Raw genomic sequence first — 22,966 nt, 5'->3', positions numbered from 1 at the left:
GATGAAAGAAGAGGCTCTAGTCTTTCTTTTGGTAGGTTCCGTGTTTTTATAGCAATAGAACACAATATTCTGTGGGCCTTGCAAAATCAGTCAAAATACAGTAAAACAGTCGGGAGGGAAGGGGGTTGCTTCATTGAAAATGGCTGGGAGTGAATGAGTTAATTACTTTACTGATTATGTGCTTTAAAAAGTAATTTAGTTACTTTACTGATTATTTGATTGATCAAAGTAACTAAGTTAGATTAGAAGTTACTTTAATAGTTAATTCAGCAAGTACTGACAAACCCTGCTTAATATAAAAATGACACCCTGATTTGCCAATTAATTGAAAGTGCATTTTTAACAGTGACATTTAAGAATAAAATGATTTTTTTAAAATTAAAAATAAAATAAAGACAACCATTTCGGCTAAACATAAGTATTATAAAAAATAAAATAAATGAGTCTTATGGATTTCATAAATGGGCTACTTGTAAAAAAAAAAAAAAAAAAGACTTAACATAAAAACATTTCTAAATTAAAGTTAAAAACTAAAATAAAATTTAACTTGACATACTTAACTATTAATGTTGTAATGGCAAAGCTCAACATTTATAATGTAAATTGTTTATAAATATAATAATAATTAGGAGACCTCCTGCAGCTCCATAAAAGCACAACTCAGACCTTTAAACCTTTAAAAAAAAATTTTTTTTAGCTGACTTAAACTCAAACTAGTGACTGTACTTCCACCTTGAAACCGCAAATTTCTCGGACTCCTTCCTCCATTGCTGTTTATGGACATGTGAGGAGACAATGCACTGAAAACGGTGATGTCGCTACATTTTAAAAATAGTTGGGTCAAAAGTGTCCCAAATATGGATAAAAAATGGACCAATCCACTTTTTTGGTCAATTTTATCCAACTTTTTGGGTTGTTTTATACAAAATGACCCAATTTTTTGACCTAAGTAGAGGATCTGACCAATATTTATATCTTGTTTCACACTAAATGACCCACTTCTTGACTCAAAGTTGGGTCAAATAGACCCAAGTAGAGAAACGGTCCATTTTTTACACATGTATTTGGAGTGTAAACTCAGACATTTTGAATATTCCCACAATGCCCTTGCACTATGTTCAAGCGTTATTTGTTTAGTGACTTTCGTCAGTACTAATGCATCAGTTCTACATTAAAATATTTTCAAGAGGGAGAATATTAGCGTGGGTGAGAAAAGTGCGCTGTTCATTTAAATCTTGTCAATTCTTTCTCACTGCTGCCACTTGTAGTGCTGCTGCCCGTAGTAGTAAAAGGTGCCACTTTATCAAATACTGATGATACTTTCATGTAGAAACTTTTAATGATATTAGAAGAGTAACTCTAATCGGATTACTTGACCGGAAATAGTAACGCGTTAGATTAGTAATTACTTGAAAATGCACCCATTTTGGAGTAGCATGTAACAATAAACATTGTTATTTGAATTTCTGATCCAGCTCTCATAATGGATCTCATAATAGTACATCCCTAATGTTGTGACATTAAATGAAGTAAACAAATAGGCTCTTATCATCCCGTCTGTTTAACACTGTATCATTGATAAAAAGTCCTCAAATGGTAGTCATCTGAGGAGAAATTAACACACTTCACATTCTTCATTTCCTTTTCAGAGACAAGCATTATTGTTGCGATCGCTCCCACTGTTGCTGAGCGATGTTTGGGCTGAATTGCTTATTTGTTCATTTATTTGCATGGTTTCTCACACAGCACTGGCAAGCCAAGCGTGCCACCCCTGATGAGGGCGTCCATTTCCCGGACCAATAAGGAGCGGCGTGAATGTGGGGTTTGTGTTGGCCTTTTTCGCTCCCTCCACCGAACCAATTTCACTGTGTGTGTCGGAATTGTCAGAGGTCCTTCCGTTGCTGCCGCACGGACACTAATGGAATCCGAGTGCTAGGTGATTTTAATTTCCATGCCGATTCCCCTGACTGCACTCCAGACGTTGACTCCGGATTGCTTTGGCACGCAGGCAACTGCACGCAAATACACATTCACAGGGAAAAAAAAAAGTCCCCTACACTCTTTCTTTAGCTCTTGTTTTGCCTACTTCTAAACATATAGCCTGAGAAGCCCTCCTTATTTATGACTATGAAAGTCCACAATTGTCCATCAACCACCAATTTCGATCAATTAGGGTGCACTTTATGAAGAACTTAGCTTCCTTTTATTGCCTGTATGCGGTCATCATAATGGATTTGTGTGTGATAATTAACTCTCTGACTGCCAAAAACGTTAAATAACGTTTAGTAAAATCCTATGGAGGAGTGCCAAAGACGTTAAAAGACGTTTGTTTCAAAACAGAGGTGAAACTAACCATTTTCTATTGTTGATTACTGAAAAACGGAATAAGGTAGAAACAAACTTTTTTCTCTGATGAAAGATGAGAGTCCAATCTTTCATTTGGTAGTATGTGTGTTTCCATAGTCCAAACACATAATTTTCTATGGACCTTGAAAGATCAGTCAAAATGCTTAAAATCGGCTGGCACTGGGGACAACCCGTTTCTGAAAACGTCTGGCAGTCAAAGAGTTAAGACCATAAGATCATAGGTGTCAAACTCCGGTCCTGGAGGGCCGCAGTCCTGCAGGTTTTGGATGTTTCCGTTCTCCAACACACCTGATATATGATCAGCTCATCAGCAAGCTCTGCATAAGCCTGATAACGATCCTGCTGATTGGAATCAGCTTGTGTTGGAAGAGGGAAACCTTCAAAACCAGCAGGACTGTGGCCCTCGAGGACCGGAGTTTGACACCTATGCATTAGATGTAAGAGTGTATAGTGGACAAGTCTTTACATAAGAAAGGTTCTAGGACTGGTGTGAAAAAGATATACATGTGCGGTCTGAATCTGCGCAGGGGCAGACTAAACTAAGTTTTGGTATTTTTGCAGACCCATGCAAACTTGTTTTTTCCCCCCCAATATGTCTTCACCAAATGGCCCAGTATTAAATGACGGCCGTGACGATGGAGCTGCTGAGGAATCATTCAAGGAGCGTGGCAGAGAAAGTTGATTTAGTGTGTTAGGGGGATCACTTTGAAGGGGGTAAATTTACTGTAGTTTGGATTCTTTTGTGACATCAGTCTTTCTGATACTCCTCATAACTCTGGATGTTCATGCCTGAATTTTGTGATCTTAATTAGCTTTTCATGAAAAAAACAACAACACACAAACAAATCTATAGTTGTTTTGTTTTCGTAACAGATTTGCGGTGTGACTGGAAAATGAATCTCAACTTAATTAGAATGGAAAAACTGTAGTGGCATCGATTAACGAATAAAGAAAGTGATTTACTACATATTGACATTGAAAATAAAATAGCAATTACAGTTTACAGATCATTTTCAACAAACATTAATCAAAGACGAGTATACACACTATCAACTGTACAGGAAATGTAATGTGTAATATTATTGTATATTGTTGTAAATTGATTTGTGATTTTAATGACTCATTTTAGGCTTTTACATCCGCCCAAGGGACTGCCAATGAAAATTAGCTTGACTTAACTTGGGCACATTTACATTGTAAAATGTTGATTAATGTGCATTTTCCCTTTTAAATAAATCAATAAATTCAAATATGTGTTTGATGAATAAGTATAAGACAAAAAACATACTTAGTCTGTATCCTTATCAGCCATAATAAGATGGGAGGATAAAAAAAAAACAATAAAAAATAAGCTTTCTTTAACGGGGAAAGTTTCTCATCATCATATTGTGTCGTATGATTGTTGCCTCTGACTTGCCTCTTTTATAAGCGCGCTGGGGTGAAGTAGATATATAGGGAGTGACATTCCTTCAAATGCCACCAGATGCCAGCAGTGCTTTGCTCGTTCCCACAAGACTTGTATACCCCCCCCCTCCCCCACCCAACACACAGACACACAATCATGCATCCCCTCCGCCACTCCTCACCCCTCAATGTCTGCATGAAGAAGTGGATCACTCACATCGCGTTAATGTAAAAACTGCCTTGCGGTTGACAAATGTTGTGGCTCACCGTAAAATGTGCTAACTATGCAGACCTTGACTTTCAAGTGACTACTCCAGTCATTTGTGATTCCTGCAATCACATTAGCCAAGACGTCCACAGTCTTGAGAGTGTTTACTTCTTTTTTTCTTCTTTTTTTTTCTTCCCCCATCGGGCTCTCTTGGCTGAGCTTTAGTAGAATTATACCCCCGGCATTTCATTTCCATCAAGAAATTAGATTTATCGCTGAGGGGTTAGTGCTGAGTGGTGATAAGAAATCATTTTATTAATTGTAAAGCCTTTAAAGAGGTCAGTGATATTGTACACAATGCAATACAGATTTCATTTGTCTGCCTGCTGCTGTTCCGAATGGGATAATTACACATTGTGCACGACTTCCTTTTGTATAATGCCCGTCTTTATACTTGTGTCTCGTGTGATGTGTTGGGACTGTTCCCAAGCTGCGGCGTATCTCACCTAGTACAGTGAGCTTGGCACGGTGGGAGCGCAGGCCCGCCTGTGTCGCCTGACACTCGTACACGGCATCATCCACCAGCTCTGCCGAATCGATCAGCAAGCTGTGCTCGCCTGATAGCGGGTCGCCCATTAAGGAGTAGCGCGTCCAGCCTGCGTGAAGCCAGCACACACAACAGTCAGTCGCAAACCAAGCAACAATAAACACATAATGACACACAACTACGGAGCCCATTTGGACAAAGCGCTAAGAAATGTGGAAAAGCTGTTTAAGTCACAAATGAACGCAGGCGGCGCCTGGGTAGGATTGAGTCATTGTATGTGTGTGTGTGTGTGTGTAGAACAGCATGAGGTGGGAAATGAAACGCATGAGGAGTCTGTCCTTGAAGCACAGACACAATAAAGATGGTGGCAGGGCCTCCGGGGCCAAGAGGCAGTTTCTCCACCATCAAATGTCAGTGTGAAAAGCTGATTGATTATCTACCTTCCTACAAAAACCTTAAAAAGCTAAACAGCAAATCACGTTACGTGTGCGCAGCAGTCGCCGACCGTTCGCCATTCACTCTTGTAAAACCTAAATGGTTAAGGAAGGGAGGCTTGGTTTCTAATGGGGCCTGCATTGATCGGAGAAAGACAAAGGCTAGTAAACTTACCTAAAGAAAATGGACTTGCACTAAGAGGTGCTATACAGACGCTCCCCTACTTACGAACTTTCGAGTTACGAACAACGGTACATACGAACATTTCTGCGCGTACAGTATGTCGAAAAATGTTCGGAAAGAAATGCTGTAAGTTTGATTTTTTATTGCGCGTAGTGCTTCTTTCCGCCGCTAATACCGACGATTGGCGCTGTGAGAGCTCATTGGAGGCTGAGCAACGTGGCGAGGAGGAGGAGGAAGAAAACGCCGGTCCCCATGAAGCAGGAAATAACTTTTGAAGCCGATTCCAGCGACGACGAAGAATCTCTCATGATATAAAATCCTCCTCTTCCTCCTCCTCCATCATCTCCTTAAGCATCGAGGACATCTTCCAAAAGTAAGTTAAACTTCATTTTATTTATCTTATTACGTACATGTACATACTGTGTGTGTGTCTTTCGCTCTCTCTCTCTAACATACGTAGTACAGTACAGTATTGTACGTATTCTCTCCATTTTATTAAAAGTTTTTTTCAGTACAAACCAATGCAGGTTACTTGTACAAGCCTTAAACATACTTATATAAAGCTTCAATATACTTATATAGGCTTTAAACATAAATTATAATACAAAATATAGCACTGAAGCAACTTACGAACAAATTCACCTTACGAACGATCGTCCCGAACGTAACTCGTTCGTAAGGTGGGGAGCGTCTGTATTGGCTTTCAAATTTTGGAGCCATGTTTCCATAAAGCTGTTCTGCTTTCTTTGGTATCAGTGTGGTTTTCATTGTTAAAAGTTGTAAAGGGTTCCAAAACATCTGACCCAATTTCTATCCTAAAGTCATAGATTGGTACTGCTAGCTTTAGCACTCTGATTGGTACTGCTAGCTTTAGCGCTCTGAGAGAGATTTTTAAAGAAGGTCAAATTAAGTTCACCTGTAAAGGTTAAAGTGAATTTCACCTGAAAGCCAAATAGCCCTAACTTCTTGTGATAAGTGCTTGATTTAGATCCCGAGTATGTTAGTACAACTATGACAAATTTAATTACAGTCGGACTGATGTTTACAATGTCCCTCAAAAGTTCAGTTTCACTCATGTCAACGTATCGGGTGAGAAGCACAGTGACTACGTTTACATGTAGTCAATAACCCTTTTAAAACCCGAATATTGCCAATATACGAACCCAAATAAGAACCCTGGGATATCCCTTTTCATATGAACGAGGTCAGTGTACCTTTGAACGTAACTTTGATTTGTGTTCTGCGCATGCTCTAATTGCAAGGAATCTTGGTCTTCAGGAACTACTTGTATATGCGGCGGCCATCTTACATTGCTACTACTATGTATTTCTCTGCGGCGTTATTTCATGAATCAGAATCAGAAATAAACAAAAATGACGACAGAGGACAGAACCACACTTTTGGAGTTAGGAGGAAACCGACAAATTAATTAGTGTGCTGAGTGATATGAATATAATGTCTTTTAGTAACCGTAGAAAGTTATATGTGGAAATGGCGTCTAATTGTCTATTGGCTTTGTCCATGCGTTGCGGTTTATTAACTCGATCTGTCCCCTTACACATGTAAATGGGCCATCCCAAATGTTTCAGAAACTTGAATTTGAACCTTAACCCAAACATTGGCTGCATGTAAACAAAGTCATTGAGATCATACCTGGTAGGTCTCTCTCGCCACCCAAAGCCAGTCCATCTTTGGTCCACTGCACCATCCCCCGGTAGCCCACAATGACACATGGTAGAGTCACGGACTGCCCAGACACCACCACCTGGTCCTGAGGCTGCTGGGAGAAGTAGGCTGCTCGGGTGGCGGCTGCAAGGACAGAAGGAGAAACATGTTGTGAATCTGACAAGAATTGACATTTTCAGGGCAAATCGAGAACAAACTGCACACTACGGCCCACATCAAGTGAATGGCAGCAGGTGTGTCGGGTTAGGATCGTGAAAGTCGCCCTGTAAAGAGTGAGCGTGATGGCTCAATAAACTGACATTTTAAAGAGATGGATGAGGCTGACTTGTGTGAACATTTAATATTTCCCCCCCTATAAATATCCCTTCCAAGAAGAAGAGTCAGCATTGCCTTATTACTTATTTAACTCTTTCCCAAGTCCATATGCTTGTATGCTTACTGGCACGAAGCACTTTCGGAGGAAGGGGGAAATTTCTGCCACTCTTCCGGTGTACTTTTAGTAAAAATGGATGTTGACAATTAAAACGGCACCGAAGGTCCCCGGGGACCCGTTTTGTTTGAGGCGCTTCAAATCCAGTAGAGACACCTGCCGTCGTTGTGCTGCTTTGCTTAAGTGCGGCACGCACTCCCAATGGATCAGTTGGCTGGCCTTCAGACACACAAACCAAAGCACACACGCACAGTGTGACACGACAGGAATACGGGTTCCAAATGTTTGTGGCGCTATGATAAAGATTGAGAATTACAAACCCAATAGGGCCTATAGGCAGGGGAAGATGGCAGCGCTCCAGAGGTAACTAATCCGTAGGCGGGGAAAGAGACAGTTGGTTGGTTATCTAAGTGGGCTCTGTGTGAGTCGGGAGACTTTGAAAAAAGCAAAACTCATTCTCCTTCTCTCTTTCATTGTTGCTCAATGGAGAATGGAAGGGGAAAGGGGACTGGGGGAGATAAAGAGGCCTCTATTCAGGCTGGGCTAAGTCCCCCCCCCCTCCACCCACAACCCTTCCAGAACCGCTTGTCTTGGTTGGACTGCTTAAACAGACGAGGTTATTTCCACCCCCACCCGCCCTCCACCTTCCCCCCATCACCAGTAAAGAAAGCTGCTGAAAGGAGGGCAACATACGGCAACCAGAGACACGCTATTGTCCTCTTGTCCCTCTCTTTTAATAGGCCTCTTCATTCTCAATCAATCCTGCTAAATGCAAGTTTAATAGCTTTTCAATAGCAACCCCCACCCCTTAAGGAGGGCGGCGGGGATTTTTTGCTTACGCTCTCACCCTCTTTTTTTCTGCTTTCCCCCTCTTTCTTGCGCCATTCTCTCTTTGAGTTTGAATGGGGCTGCTTGTTGGCAGTGTTTATTCCACACTCAATTATCCACTTCATCTCAGGGAGGGCCTGTGGACTGAACCCTGTCCCTCACCCTTTCCCTCCCCACTGCCACCCAGCAGCATAATTAAAGCAAAACCAAATCTCAACCAAGCATTTTGATTTTTGCATTCCTATGGACATACGCTTCAAATGGTATCAAGATAAACAAACTGGATCGTATCAGATTTTAGACATCCTTCTTTCAGTTGAGTTACATTAGACTGCTGATTGGTTGAACTGTTGTTTCTGCACCACAACAGATTTGGAATGATAAGATTACAAATTGTAATTAAAAACCAATTACAAAATGTAATTAAAAAACCTTTGTGTGCCTTGTTTATGGATTAGTGTCATGCCCCGCAGAGAAAGTCGGATCAGCGTTTACCCTTCCAAAACCGTACTGCAGCGAGTTGATGCTCGTTGATACTGAACTGTACCCAATGGCTTCAACTGTAGACTCAACATTGTAACCAAATGCTGATGATTGAATAGTAGTATTTAGGAGCCATTTCTTTTAAGATGGTTAATACTGTGTAAACCTGGTCACAAGTGTATATAGCAACAGTGTGAGAGATGCAAAACACAAATTGTACACTTTCATCCATGAATGGCGGCATACATTGCCGTACACCGCCAAACGTTGAATTTGGAACTTAAGTTCTCTAAAGCCATCTTTGAACTGAACAGTTTAGTTCACCACGGTAGGATTGAGTCTCAATCAGTTTAAATCATTGCATTTGTAGAGTCCGCCTTGTAGGCAGGGTGCTGTGTCCGCTATGTAAAGATAGAGTGGAACTTAGTAAGAATTAAGTAAATATCATAATGTGACGGAGCGGTGCAGTGCTGAAATTTCTGTCAACCAATCACTGACTACGTTTACATGCAGTCAATAACGCGCGCAAAAAGAATTTGAGTATATTTGTTCTTTAAAAAAAAAAAAAACGCAAGGTATCTTGGTCTACAGTAAAGAACTGCTTTGATGTGTGGCGTCCATCTTACGTTGCCACTCACTAAGCGAGCTTACCTTGAATACATTGATTTATCTGCGGCGTTTTCACGTTATTTTCCGTATACTACGGGTGTCGGGCGATTAAAATTTGTAATCGTCATTAACAGCATGACTTCAATAATTAACTCATGATTAGTCACAAATTTTATATCTGTATCTATAAGTTTTCATACTCTTGTTACCATAAGTGGGAAAACATGTTAAACTAATAGAATATGGCAGCATCTTTTAGTCATTGATACAGTAATTTCATAACTATTATAAAATTGAGATAAAGATGTATTGTACAGTAAAAAAACAAGCGTGATATTGATTTGTGTTGAGGTCATTTGTCTGCCACTAGATGGCATAATTGCATTTGTAAGGCATTGATGCATTTTCTTTTCATATTACGAGCTATCAATCTTTAACGTGTGAAATTCTGTACATTTTTAAAATTGCAAAAGACAACTTGACCCCAGTCTCCACAAATATATGCATTATTATAAAATTTATTACTGCTAAATTTTGACGTGGACGTGTCTGCTGCATTGTGACTGGAATTCCTCCAGTAAAGGGGCGGTCATTAATCGTTAAAAAAAATTGTGGCGTTTAACACATTCGTTTTGACACCCCTAATATATGCACACATATATGCGAGTATATAAGTCGCAGGTAAACAAACATGGAGAAACTCCAATAGACATACCAAACCGATGTGTTCCGAGTTGAACCGAGCGGAACTACTTGGCGGCATAAAGCCTTAATGCGCCGCTCATGTCGTGCTCTCCATCCGACTCGCAGAAGATGTTACGAATGACTCACCCAAGAAGAAAAAATTGGTGCACTAGTGTAATGAGTGTCTGTGCATCACGCTTACGAAAAGTGTTGAAATTGAGCGGCAGGTAGGCTACATGTGTGTGAATCAAAAAGGGCCAATTGGAGCATGCCGGTGAGCCTCGCAGCTCGGGCTATTAAATGCCAAGCGGGGACCGACATTTTTCCCTTCAAAAAGTGTTATTTTACACTTTTGCTTGTCTAACATTCCACATTCATGAAGTAATGAGCTGTTTCATAATCCTCCCCGGGCAGTAGCAGATTGAGATTTTTCTTTTTGTATTGGCAGAGAGAGGGGGCAAAAAAGTGATTGCAATTAGGTATTTTGCCCAGTGTATCTAACTGTTTTCAATGGGTAATAATTCACTTCATTGGCTGATTGTTTAAACGGATTACATGCTGTGAAGTGTTTGTCTATAGCACACCCACACACAATTTCGTATGCTCACATTTAGCAATTAATGCTTCATATGGAGCCATACAAAAATAGAGTGACGACTGTGTGCTGTAGTGAGTGATTCACAGCTCTCCAGATCCCTTATTGAAAAGACTCTACAGAACATCTCGACTGGCTAATGACTCATGCCAGATTCCTTTAATTCCTCGTTGCCGAATTAGACAATTCTTTGACGGTGTATTAGCGGCTTAATTACATGAATACGTTCCTGATGGGGAGCGAGGGAGGAACAGAGGCACACAAAGGGGAACGGTGGAGGCAGTTTGGAGACTCTCACGCACACACATGCAGTCCGCGAACACACACTTCTCACCAGACTTAACAGGAGGAGCTTTCCTATTGGCTGCAATTGAATCAAATCGAAATGAAAATGATGAAAACACGAATGTGAGTCTTAAATACCACAAATCACGGCACTGGATTTGACTTGTTTTGCTTCTTTACCTTAAATCTATTCATTAACTCATTCGTGTATTCCGTATATTCCAACTCTTTGGATTAGTTGTAATGCATGTGTTGGATTAATGTTACCTTTCAAGCTTTTCACATTTAGATAAACACTTCCATTGCCACAAATTTAGCATTTACTTAACTTCATGTGTATGTGTGCACTTTTCCTTCCTGCTGTAACAAGGTCAAACAACCTGGGCTCAAACAATTTAATCCGGATTTCTCCAAATGGAATATCATTTCACGCCACTGGATGCGCATGGCGCTAAGTTGGTATATGTGTACGTGCGTTTCCTGCTGACGCTGTGTGATGTTTTGAGAAGTGCGTTAATAGGGAAATCGAAGTGTCAAGCCCCGGGGGGGCACATTTAGCAGTGTACTCTGACGTTGCGACTTTGCTGCTTGTGTCACATGGCTCTACAGTGAAATTCAAAACAGCCTTTCAGGGTTGAACCTGTTAAAGACCTTTTCTGTCGCCTTGAACTGATAGGGGTACATTCACATCAGGCCAGATCAGGAAGAGATGGGCAGATGCCAGGAGTGATCCGTTCACCACTGGACATCTGCCCTGGGAGAATTAGATTGAATCTGCCAGTGTGTGTGCGTGGGTGTGTGTGATGGCTATGAAACTAAAGACTGAGTGTGATAATGGCACTGCGGATGACCTTTTGTTATAATGGGAATGTAACATACAGAGCAGCGTTCATTCATCACCACACCCTGAAGATTCATAATCAGTTACACCATTCGGATATAAAGAAAAAACAAAGTCACTTGCATATATATATATATATATTTATTTCTATTAGGTTAACATTTCTTCCCACTTGACAAATGTAAAGAAAAATTGGAGCAAAAAAATAATTGTACAATTTATTCTAACCATATTTCTATTAGGTTAACATTTCTTCCCACTTTTATGTAAACAAGAGTATGAAAAATTAGAAGAAAAAAATATTGTACATTTTATTGTAAATTTAGATATAAATTGAGATATAAAATGTGTGATTAATTTGCAAAGTCATGCGATTAATTACGATAATGTTTTTAATCAATTGACACCTATATATATATATATATATATATATATATATATATAAACACCCATATATACATATATGAAAAAGTGCATTTTTTTGGTAGCCTTGCAGTCACCCTCTTGTGAGGTTTCCTTAATAGACTCGAGAGAGAGAAGGAAATGGGGAGAAAACAGAAACGCACGCATGCACAAACACAACTCCCCACAAAACAAGGCAATTGGCAAAAAAAAGTGTCAAGCTTGGAATAAACAACCCCTCTCCCCAAATGCCATCCATTGTGCCTTGTCGAGATAAGGCTTCTAAATCGGGCTGGAAATGCAAGCTCCATTTCTCTCTGTATAGAATTATTATCCCTTTGTTTTGAGTCTTTTGTCTCCTTCCACTCATGTGTGTGTGCGTATGCGTACAAACAAAAAAAAGTAGTGCTGAGGTAGTCTATTCAAGCCGAATGCCCCCATGGGGACCCGGCACCCATCTCATGTTTGGAGTGTACTAAGCTCATTAGCATGACTTGTACACAACTTGAGGGCTTCAAAGAACCCAACAAGAGATACCACCCACCAACTGGCCGCACCGTGATGCCCAGCATGGATGTTTTCTTTGACTCTTGCAGGCAGCTCTGTCTACAGATGGTCTCCTCTCGTACATCTCTTAAAAAATATATCACTCCCTTATGCATTCCGGCTGCACTTCCACTCACCCGCTCTCGCTCCCTTTCCTCCTAGTCTGCATTTTTCTGCCCAAATTGCAATCTAACTGCTTTTTAAGAGCTGTTTTGCCGGAGTTTAATCCTCCCCGCATCCCCTCCCGGCCTTTATTCCATTGTGAAAATCTTGGCTCAGGCCAAGACCCCTTTTAAGCGAGTGGACCCGCTCATCTAAACTAGTGCCAGCCTGCCAGCCCGCCCCTCCTCCCTTCCTCTCCACTTGGCTGCTACCCTGAATCTCTAACCCGGTGCATTCTGCCCCAATCAAAGCCCCGCCCTCTCATTTGTCTGTTTATCATTTGTGCATCTACACTCATGAGAAATCCACACCTTACGGGGCCCTCAACGTGATAAGGCGCTATTAATCACTGACATCATTCTGACACCAGTCTGTTTTGCCGCTCGTGTCAGCTGTCATCGCTTTTTGCTCTCCTTTCCCTCGCATCTTCTGTCCCTTCGCTCGTGCGCTGCGTCCCTGTGCGAGACTCACACGACTTTATGTCGGCTTGTCAGCGTGACAGCAGCAGAACAGACAAAGATTCAAAACATGTTAAAATAAAAGGGGGGCGGGGGACTACAAAAGTACTGGTTGGCCTCCAATTGCAAAGAAGTTGGCTATAGATAGAGTTGATGTAACACAGCAATCAGCCTGTCTCAAAGGCTGTCATGTACAGCTACTGCTATAGCTTGACTGTGACATCAAATCAAACAACTTGACTATACTGCATATGTATCTGACAATTGTATATGTGCCTCCATTACTGTAGATGGCGCTGTACACATTTAATTCTCCTAGGAGTGTCCTTTTTGTGTTCAGAGTCTAACCTCGGCACTGATCAATAAGCTTTATACATGCTGGAGTATTCTTTTTAATAGCATTACTTGTGAGTGTTAGCTTGAATGGGAAATTCAATATTGTACAATTTGCCCGTTTGTCAAGCAAGCGTGGTGGACTCGAGGTAAGCACATCTGCCTCACTGTACTGAGCTTTGGGTTGGAACTTTGGCTCTGGTCTTTCTGTTTGTATCATTGAAGACTCTAAATTGTCTTTAGGTTAAAATGTGTCTGTCTATCTATCTATCTATCTATCTATCTATCTATCTATCTATCTATCTATCTATCTATCTATCTATCTATCTATCTATCTATCTATCTATCTATCTATCTATCTATCTATCTATCTATCTACCCACCCACCCATCCATCCGCCCACCCAACCATCCATCCATCCATCCTGCTAGCTAGCTAGCTATGGTGCTTACGTGGTTAGCATCTCTACTTCACGTTTCTTGTGCTTTGGATTTGAATTGCGTGTGTGCAGGCTCTTTCTGGCATTCCAAAAGCATGCATATAAACATTCATGAGACAAAAAAGACCAGACAAATAAAAAAAAGTATATATCGTAATTAAATAATTAACCTATTTGCTCCCAAAAATGTATAAATACGTTATTTTATAAACATTACCTTGCTCCCAATAATGTATTTGTTTTTTTATTTATGTTTTTATGCTAGAGCATACAGAAAGCTTTGATTCAGCCTCTGAACTGAAGAGAATGCTTGAAGCAATAGTAGTTATTACAAAAACGAGTATAAGAGATCAACCAGGGCCATGCAAACCGGAAACAGATAGAAATAGAAATATACTTTTTTTCCTCATGAAATAAGAGACTCTAATCTTTCTTTTGGTAGGTTCCATGTTTTTATAGCAATAGAACAAAAGCAGTCAAAATCCATTAAAACAGCCGGGAGGGAGGAGGGTTGCTTCAGTAAAAATGGCTTGGAATGAATTAGTTAATTAATTAAAAGTATTGAAGTTACATTAATTTCATTTTATGGAAGGCGACTTAGAGTTCATTACAGGCCACCAATGTAAACCTGTACTACGACCACCAGAGATGGATTATTAACATGTTGACTTTTAAACTAACATGTACATCCAAAAGAGGATAAGGAGGACAAGCATTTGGTCTTCTATTGCTAGCCTAGCATGCATATAACAACAGTTTCACTCCTGTTTATTTGTGAATTGGGATCATGCTGACACTATTGTCATCTAAAAAACCCAAAGAACAACTTTACTACATTGTTGTCATGTAATAGTATCCTCACTCTACTGAGCTGGCAAGCAGTAGCGATGCGAGCCGCATCAGTGGCTCCCAGAGTACCTGCTATAATAGAGTGGTATGCATTCAAGGGAGGAGGAAGGATGTAAAAAAAAAAAAAAAAAAAAGGAGTAGAAGGAGGAGGCCAAGGGGGGTGAGACCAAGACTGCTGATGTGACACAGTCAGCGCTGGAGCGAATATGAATGGTTCGGCTCACAGTCGCTGTGCTGCAGTGCCGACAGTGTGCATCTGCAAATACACTCCGTCTTCCGCTGTCTTCTCACACTTGCTGCACACTCACTGTCACAGTCCTACATCTTTAGGCTCGCTGGTGGGCAGGGCAGAGGCATCTGGCGGAGTATAATTCTAGCATTGCTTTTGAGCGTCAACACACACACGCTTCCGCTACACTCCAATGCCACGAGCTAGAGAAGTGCCGACTCTATGCAGACGGGATAGCAAGTGACGGGCTTGGCTGGCAGGAGGACAGTAAATAAAAAGACATATGCAGAGGAGGGAAAAAAGTAGAGGGTGGTATGAAATTGTCTGTACGCATCAGCCAGCAGTGTTGACAAGATGTTGATTGAGCCAGTCTTGTCGTTTGGCTCCTGCTTACCCCCCTTTTGGTGTTTTTACTGCAAGACAGCTGCAGGCTGGATCTGTGTCATAGTCCCAGCCCTTGCCTGTCCCTCTGATTCGCTCCATCTCTTTGCTCCTTCTGTCTCACAGCCCTAATTTTCCCTTTCAGACTTCCTCCCAATTCCACTGTTTGGATGATGATTCATTATCAGTCAAACTTATTTTGCTGTGTGGTGTGGTAGTAAGCGGAGGTAGAAAACACAGTGCGCAACATGTGACGGAGTAGCTTGGTGACAAATGAAGCCAGCAAATAAATGTTGAATTAAAATTGACTAAAAATCCATAAAACGATACAATTGCCTCCATCTCTTGCTTTTTCTAAAAGGTGGTGAAATGAAAACAAAGAAAGTCTACATAGATTCTGTACTGGGTCTGGACTGAATGCCCTGGGGTGTCAATTAATTTAGTCTGGGGATTTGTGGCCTACTCTCCCTAATTGAGCCCAATGGAGACCCTCTTGGCTCTTCACGATAGGATAGGAAGTAGTGCGTTTCATAATTAATACTTTTTTTCCTTTTATTATTATTATTTTTTAATGAGGGTTGTATTGTAAGCGAACGCGTCTCACTACAGTAAAAGGCCATCGACGCCATTGTTTGAGTCTGTAATGTGCTGCTCGTGTGATGAGTGAGGGTGACAACCTCATTCAAAGTAAGGCATTGAAGTAAATGCCGCGCTTTTGTGTGTTTTTGAACACAGAACACAGCTCGCTCAATGAGAGTCTCATTAGCGTTGCTTAATGTGTGTGCTTTTTAAAGCTTAGAGGTTAATGCCTGACTTGCTGTCATCTCACTGCAGCTTTCTTTTAATTTGATGCATAATTTTAATTTTTTTTGTCTGCAGCCAACAAGAGTCTCTTCACAGAAAGCAGATGTGCCGTATTTTGGCCTCGCCTTGCAACGGATACACAAAAGCACAAAGACCACTTCTAATTAAACCTGTTTTAATATTCCTCTTCATTTTTTCCTTTTCATGCTCTCCCCACATTAACAATGTTTTCTCTCTGTCCATAGAAAATAACTCCTGGCGATTAAACAAATTACTTTCTACCCCCCAAGGGAGCCATGAATCTACTGGAAACAATAAAATGATGAGATTCACATTGTTGCCTCCTCTACATTCTTACTAAACCACCTTTGCAATATTTATACACACTTTTTTTTCTGTTTTGCTGCTTTCTGCCTCACAGTATGGGCAGCAACAATGGCGGGTCGCTTGTATTTTCCTCTACGCGAGTTCAGGAGACAAATTTTATTCAACAGGAGACTAAGGGCAACAGTCTGTGGCACATAAATAATAATAATAAACAATCTATTTTAAATTTTAATCTAGAGCTGTACCTTACCTCTACAAAGTGCAAAATAAGATAATGTTATGCTAACTTTAGCTTACTTTGTTTTGTACCTTAGCTCTACAAAGTACAAAGTAAGCTAACGTCATGCTAACGTTGGCTTACTTCGTACTTTAGTTCTAGAGCTCAACGTAAGCTAACATTAGCGTAATTTTTCTTTTTTTTTTTGTCATTCCTAGCCATGTATCATCAAAAGTTACAGTAATACGACAATGACAATCATTCATTGATTGATCACGAGCTTTGTTAGTGGAAAAATCGTCAATGGCGAGTACAGTAGAGCTGTTAAGAGTCAAGTTGGGTATATTTGAAAAGGTGCATGTGACCTAATTTCCCTGTTTCCCCTGCATGTCGACTTTGCAGGGGAGAATAGTTTTTAATTTAACATCAAATGCTCATTTTGTTCATTTGATTTCTTGTAAGTGGAAACGTCCTTTTAACCCACAGATGAGCTGCCAGAAAACGAGAGGGGGGAAGCGGAGGGTTGATGGGCTGTTACCTGCTGGCCTCAATACTTCTGCTTTGTATTGAGTAAAAGAAAGGAAGGAGAAAAACTCATTTCCTGAAATTCCATCTCTTAGGTGTTGATTAGTGAAGGAGTGCAATTAGAATGAAATGTGAAGTCAGGCTTTTTCCGATTGCGCCGCTTCCCTAAGAAAAATCAGGCCATGATTAAGGAATAAATGATTAATGAGCAAGCTAATTAATCAATATATTATTAAAGCAGCAAGCAGTGTGAACAAGGAGTGGGCACGATGGCGCTGCATTAAAGAGATGTGTTGTAACAAAAAAGAATGTGGGCTCATCTGGTTGCTTGGGTTCTTTTTTCCCATCCTTTCACAGAGAAATGGATGGATGGCGAGAAGTGACGAATGGGAGGAGATGCAGGCTGAAGCCTCTGCAGCTACCAGCAGCCTCTGGTATGAGAGCCCTGACCTCAGAATACTGCATTTGCAAGTTCCGCTGCTTATCTCGAGGTCGGGTCGAGAGGTTGTGTGCGAGAGAGGGTGGCGTGGCAAAGCATGAGCCCGCCGCACTAATGATGTTTGCACTGCTAAGACGACACCGTGTGACGCACAGTCAACATCTCTGACTATGCAAAAGTTCCTGAACGAAGACCCCCCCCCCCCTCCTCCCTATCCACTCCCCCCTGTCGTTAACTAGGACAGCCCATCAATCTTTGATAATGTGCAGTGTGGGTCTCTCCTGTGTGACCGAGCTGATGAGACATCACAGCAGGGTTTGATGTATAAATGTAACTGTGATATACTGGACGGCTTTAAGTCAGGTTTGACCTTTTTTTCTTGCGCTGGATATTAATGACTACAGTGAAAGAATGAACTATCTGTGTGATGCATCCCTCCCAGTGAAGCTTGGCACACTTTATCTTTTTGGCACGGGCTTCCTCCGCTACCTTTTGCTCAGCTTTCATGTCTGCCAAAAGTCCCCTGAGCTGGCACACAAGGGGAAGCGGGACTCAAAAAATATTATTTCATAAGCGGATAGGTTTATTGTTTCTTTTAAAATGTAGCGTTGCTCTTTAAAGCTGCATTTTTACCCTCCCCCACGACACCAGGAAAGTCGTCCTCAAAGCTAGAGTATGAGAAAAAGATCTTTCATCCCGGCATATCTTCCCTGGCATTTACTGGTGGCCTTATTAAGAGCCTTGTGAGTGACTGAGGCACAGTGTACTGGGGGACTCTCGGGGGGAGCTGTAACATGCTGAGGGCAAAATCATGATATTGTTTATCAGACTGCATTGCTTAAAAAACAAATTACGGATGCATTTCTGTGGTTTTTTGGTTTTTGTTTTAGCAACACCATGTGCTGTTTAACACTAAACTAGGACCTTACGAAACGATATTAAGAAGTGCCACAACACCAACATAAATTGAAATTATTGATAAAGACCAACCGGCACAATCTTATTTCAAGAAACTAAAAGACTCTAAACTCTTTGCGCATAGTACACAATAGCCTACAGCAATCCAATAAAAACCAAACCAGGAAAGGCTCATTTACATAATAACTACAATTTCGAGCTTTGGGGCTTTATTTTTGTGCCCAATACAAGACTGGTGCAAGGTGCGATATCACTGCGTGGGGGCGGGCTAGACCAAATTTTGGTAAAAAATTTTTTTTGCAGACCTGTGAAAAGGGAAAACGTGTTTTGCACAGCTGTGGCCAGCACCTCTCGTTAAGTAGCAAGAAGCGCACCAAAAGTTTTTGACATGACAGAAGAAGAAACTGATTAGCTTGTGTTGAGCGTGCCAAGTACATTTATAAGAATCAGACTTCCACAGGAAAATAATATAAAGTTTGCTCAAGAGATCACACACTGGTGAAGTGGGTACTGCTTACCACCCTGATCGTTTGTGTCCGTATGTAACATCCATCCCCTATAGCTGTGCTTCAGTCAAATGATTATTTGTTCAAAGAATTCATTTCTGCAATGTTTCAGTGGGTACGCTGTTTTCATATTTATGAATTATATATGATGACCTCCACTATACATGTCCACGGGGGTCAGAATCTGTCTGCCTGCACCTTGATCAAATTCACCAAAATCACATTACACTACCTGCGCTAATATTTAGACATGGTTCCAGCAGCCATAAAGTTTTGACAACTTTTCCCACCAAAATGCCAAAATGAGTCCTGCAAAATTCCCAAACTCGCTAAACAAGGTTTGCACTAGCATGAAATTTTGGACGGATATAGAACTATGAAGCTTTTGGTGGAGTGCGACATTACGACGAAAACAATGCTGGACCACAACACTGTTGTTTCATTTATGCTTATACTTATGCTTAAATATACTTTCTACAGCACCTTTACGACATCCATTGGAGTTACATTATTTGCATATGTCAAATTAAATTCTCCCTGTGCTTGTGTGAGGTGTTTTTAGAATACTCTGGCTACCTCCCACGTTCCAAAAACATGCATAAGTTATATTGAAGAATTTAAATTGCCCATAGGTGTAAACATCTGTGTGAATGGTTGTTTGTTTAGATGTGCCCTGTGATTGGCTGGTAAGCAGATCACAATGTACCTCGCCTCTTGCCCGAATTCGAGTGGGAAAGGCTCCTGCTCACCCGTGACCCCAATAAGGAGAAGCGTAGAGGAAAATGTATATTCGCCGCAGAGGTTAGTCAAAATATTATTTCAGATAAGAAACCGGAGGACTCACAGTTGGTATGTATGCATGCATACGTGGTGTTTCTTTAGTGATAACACTAACTACAATTCCAGACCTGGCAAGCAGATTACAGCTTTTCCCACGTGCTAAATTGAATCGAGATTGAATTGTGTTTATTCCTTTCTTTTTAGTTTTTTTTTTTTTTTTTTTTAGGCTGGTGTCACATTCTGTTCCCAAACATACCGTAGCATTGCACAGTTCTTCAGCGTCAAGTGGCTGTGAATGGGTCTTTGTAACAGTGGCTGGTTTCCTCATTGAGCAAGGAACATTGGACATATGGTGGCTGTGTGTCGGGATGTGTGACGGCAGAGAATGCCGAGGGTTGGTCTCTCGACCTCGCCTTGCCCTCTCGCACCTCACCACCCGCAGCACTTCAGTCTGCTGGTTTGATTGACTTAAACACTTCATTGTGCACTCTGTCTTTGCACCGGGGTTTAAACTTTGCATGGCCCTTAGTTGGGACAGATGTGCACTGAAGGGCTTGTGCACTAAACACGGAGCACGCGTCCTTTCTCAGGCTACATCCAAACACCCACAGGCAAAAACTCATTTTGTATGCGGAGCCTGTTTTCACCAGAAGTGAGGATTTGTAGCTCTGCAAAGTTTCTCCTTAACAGAAAACGGCTTGGCGTGACTAATGGTGTAGTGGTTGACTTCGTCATGTGACTTGACCAGATCTAGTCTGCCTTTTGCCCAAAGTTAGCCTGGATAGGCTTTAAACTCTCTGGGACACTGAAAAGGAGAAGCGGTATAGAAAATGGTTGGATGTCTGTTTTTCTATTCTCTCAGCAAAATTAGACTTTAAGCGAAAGACCTTTGGTGCTGCGACAAACAAGTGAAGCGTCGCAAGCTTCTCAGCCCATCTGGTGTGATGATCGATCATTAGATCGAGCGTTTAAACTCCCTCACTTGGCCTGCTGGCTAACACTGATCCCGTATCGCCCTTGCAGGATGTGGTATGAATCACAGGAAGTTGAGATCGATCCATAAAGATTGCGCCGCTTGATTACAGATGAAAAAAATCACATTTGGCTTAGCCCCTTGGATGCCTCGGAGCCCGACTGTTTGTGTGAGCAAATGGGCGCATGTTTCCATGTATATTAACAGCTTTTTTCTCTCTCTCTCTTTATTTTTTGTTTTAAAGCTTTCTCCATTTGCCATTTTTCTGCTTTAAACCCTTCACTCGTCACCTTCACTCGTTCACTTTGCTCCGTCCGTCCCGCACTAAAAGCCCCCTTCTTAAGGGAGTCCTCTCCTAAATCTTAATTAAAACAGTCTCCAACTACCCAACCCCGGCATCCCGGGGGCTGTCTGAAAGCAGCTTAGAACAATCAAGAGGACGGATTAGAAGTGAGAAGAAAAGCCGAGGTAGAGGCAAAGAAGGGATGTGGGGGGGGGGAGAAACAACAACAAGAATGCGGTAGCAGGGAGAAAAATATAGCAAGGAGGGAAAGAAATGACCCCTTTCCCTCATCCCCTGATCCTCCCTCCTCCCCCCTTTGCTCAATGGCTCCCTCCCGCCCTTTCTGGGCTCTGGAGTCTTGGCCCGACCTATTGACATTCAGCTTCTCGGCAGATTAAGCAGCGAATGGAGCCTCTGGAAAGGGTAAACACACTGGAGGAACAATGACCAACAGGAGGCAACCTTATTGGATTCTAATTAACCGCCAGGAGAGATGGCTCAGGGCGTGTTAAGTGCTGTGGGACACAAGTTAGAGCCCCAAACATCAAGCAAGCAGCACCATCACTTTGTTGTATGGCTTCATTTAGCTCTCTTTTCCGAACCCTTCGCGGTCTCTCTCTCTATCTATTTTCCAGCTGTTTCCACATCTGACCCGGGAAAATGGCAAACTGATTCTCATTAAGGCGCTCCTCAGAGATCCATTTGCATTCCTTCTTCCCTTCACTCCATTTCTTCTTTGAACAACCCGACGCTCGAAGATCTTGGTTTGAGCGATAAGGTTGAAATAGGACGGAAATACTAGGGGAAATTATTTGATATTGAGCAGATTGAGTTATGTGGAGTCAGAAAGAGGAAATGCGCAAGATTCAGATTTCTGCCAAAGGTGAGCAATTTACTATAAAATTCTGTCAAATCAATCAAATTTTTTTCACGCCGAACCAAACTGTAATAATCAGTCCATCATGTTATTTTAACCACACTTCCGTCATCACTTCGCCACTACTATTTTAGGACCGACAGACTGAGGTGGGCATTTAATTTCGCATTTATCAGCAAAACAGGCGTCGGTCAGTGATGAACTAAGAGTCAGTCCTTGACCTGGTTACAGTCTGTCCGTTCTGACGGAATGCCTACCTCTGGTTTCTGCATTGCTCTTTTAGGACGAGGAGACCACCAAACTCCAAATGTGACAGATCCCTTTTGGTATTTCTCTCTCCCAATTAAACAGTGCGCTCGTTGGCTTCTTTTTAAATGTGAACTTTATCATTGGTGCAGTGGGGCCCTCAGTCTTTGAGTGGTCCCCTGATTAGTCGCTCTCACAATGGTCCAGCGTCCTCTTGCATATACTGTGGAACCACAAGCACTAATGAGACTGCTTTCATTAGTAGTGTGAGAGGGCCCAGGGCCAGCGACACAAATGTGTGTGTGTGTTGGATGTGTGGGACGGACCCCGCCAGAGACAGGCCACTGTCACCTCAGCAGGCATACAAAGCAATTCATTAATTGGTGAGAAAAAACACACACACACACGTTGCTGTGAATACACAGGCGAGTGTGGTGGGTATTCCATGAACCCGCGCTGCTTATTAGCACATTACCTGGGATCAAAAAGGCAAAGGCTGCAGAGAGGAATCATTATTTGCTATGGAAAAATGTGTTACAGAACGTCTGTCCTTTGGCAAAATGGCAGCCTCATCCGTTTTCTTACAAAACTTACAAAACACGACCTGTTCTCTTGCCATCATCATGTGAGTCTTTTGAAAGCCCTTGAGAACATTTTTTTCTGCTTCAATTCAAGTGGGAATAAATT

General features: G+C 41.6%; 1 protein-coding gene across 2 annotated transcripts in view; it reads right to left on the bottom strand.

Annotated features, from left to right (window-relative positions):
• kirrel3l (kirre like nephrin family adhesion molecule 3, like) overlaps nucleotides 1-22,966 on the bottom strand; it is a 45,367-nt gene that overhangs the window by 11,490 nt on the left and 10,911 nt on the right. For both annotated transcript variants that reach the window (XM_077576493.1, XM_077576494.1), the window contains exons 2-3: nucleotides 6,798-6,953; nucleotides 4,486-4,635 (exon numbers count right to left, since the gene is read on the bottom strand). In XM_077576493.1, coding sequence (XP_077432619.1) covers nucleotides 4,486-4,635; nucleotides 6,798-6,953 — 306 coding nt within the window. The remainder of the gene's footprint in view (nucleotides 1-4,485; nucleotides 4,636-6,797; nucleotides 6,954-22,966) is intronic.

This window comes from Vanacampus margaritifer, chromosome 9 (genome assembly GCF_051991255.1).
Source record: "Vanacampus margaritifer isolate UIUO_Vmar chromosome 9, RoL_Vmar_1.0, whole genome shotgun sequence".
NCBI lineage: Eukaryota > Metazoa > Chordata > Actinopteri > Syngnathiformes > Syngnathidae > Vanacampus > Vanacampus margaritifer.
Note: the sequence above shows the minus strand (reverse complement) of the source record. Positions and strands in the feature narration are given on the sequence as shown.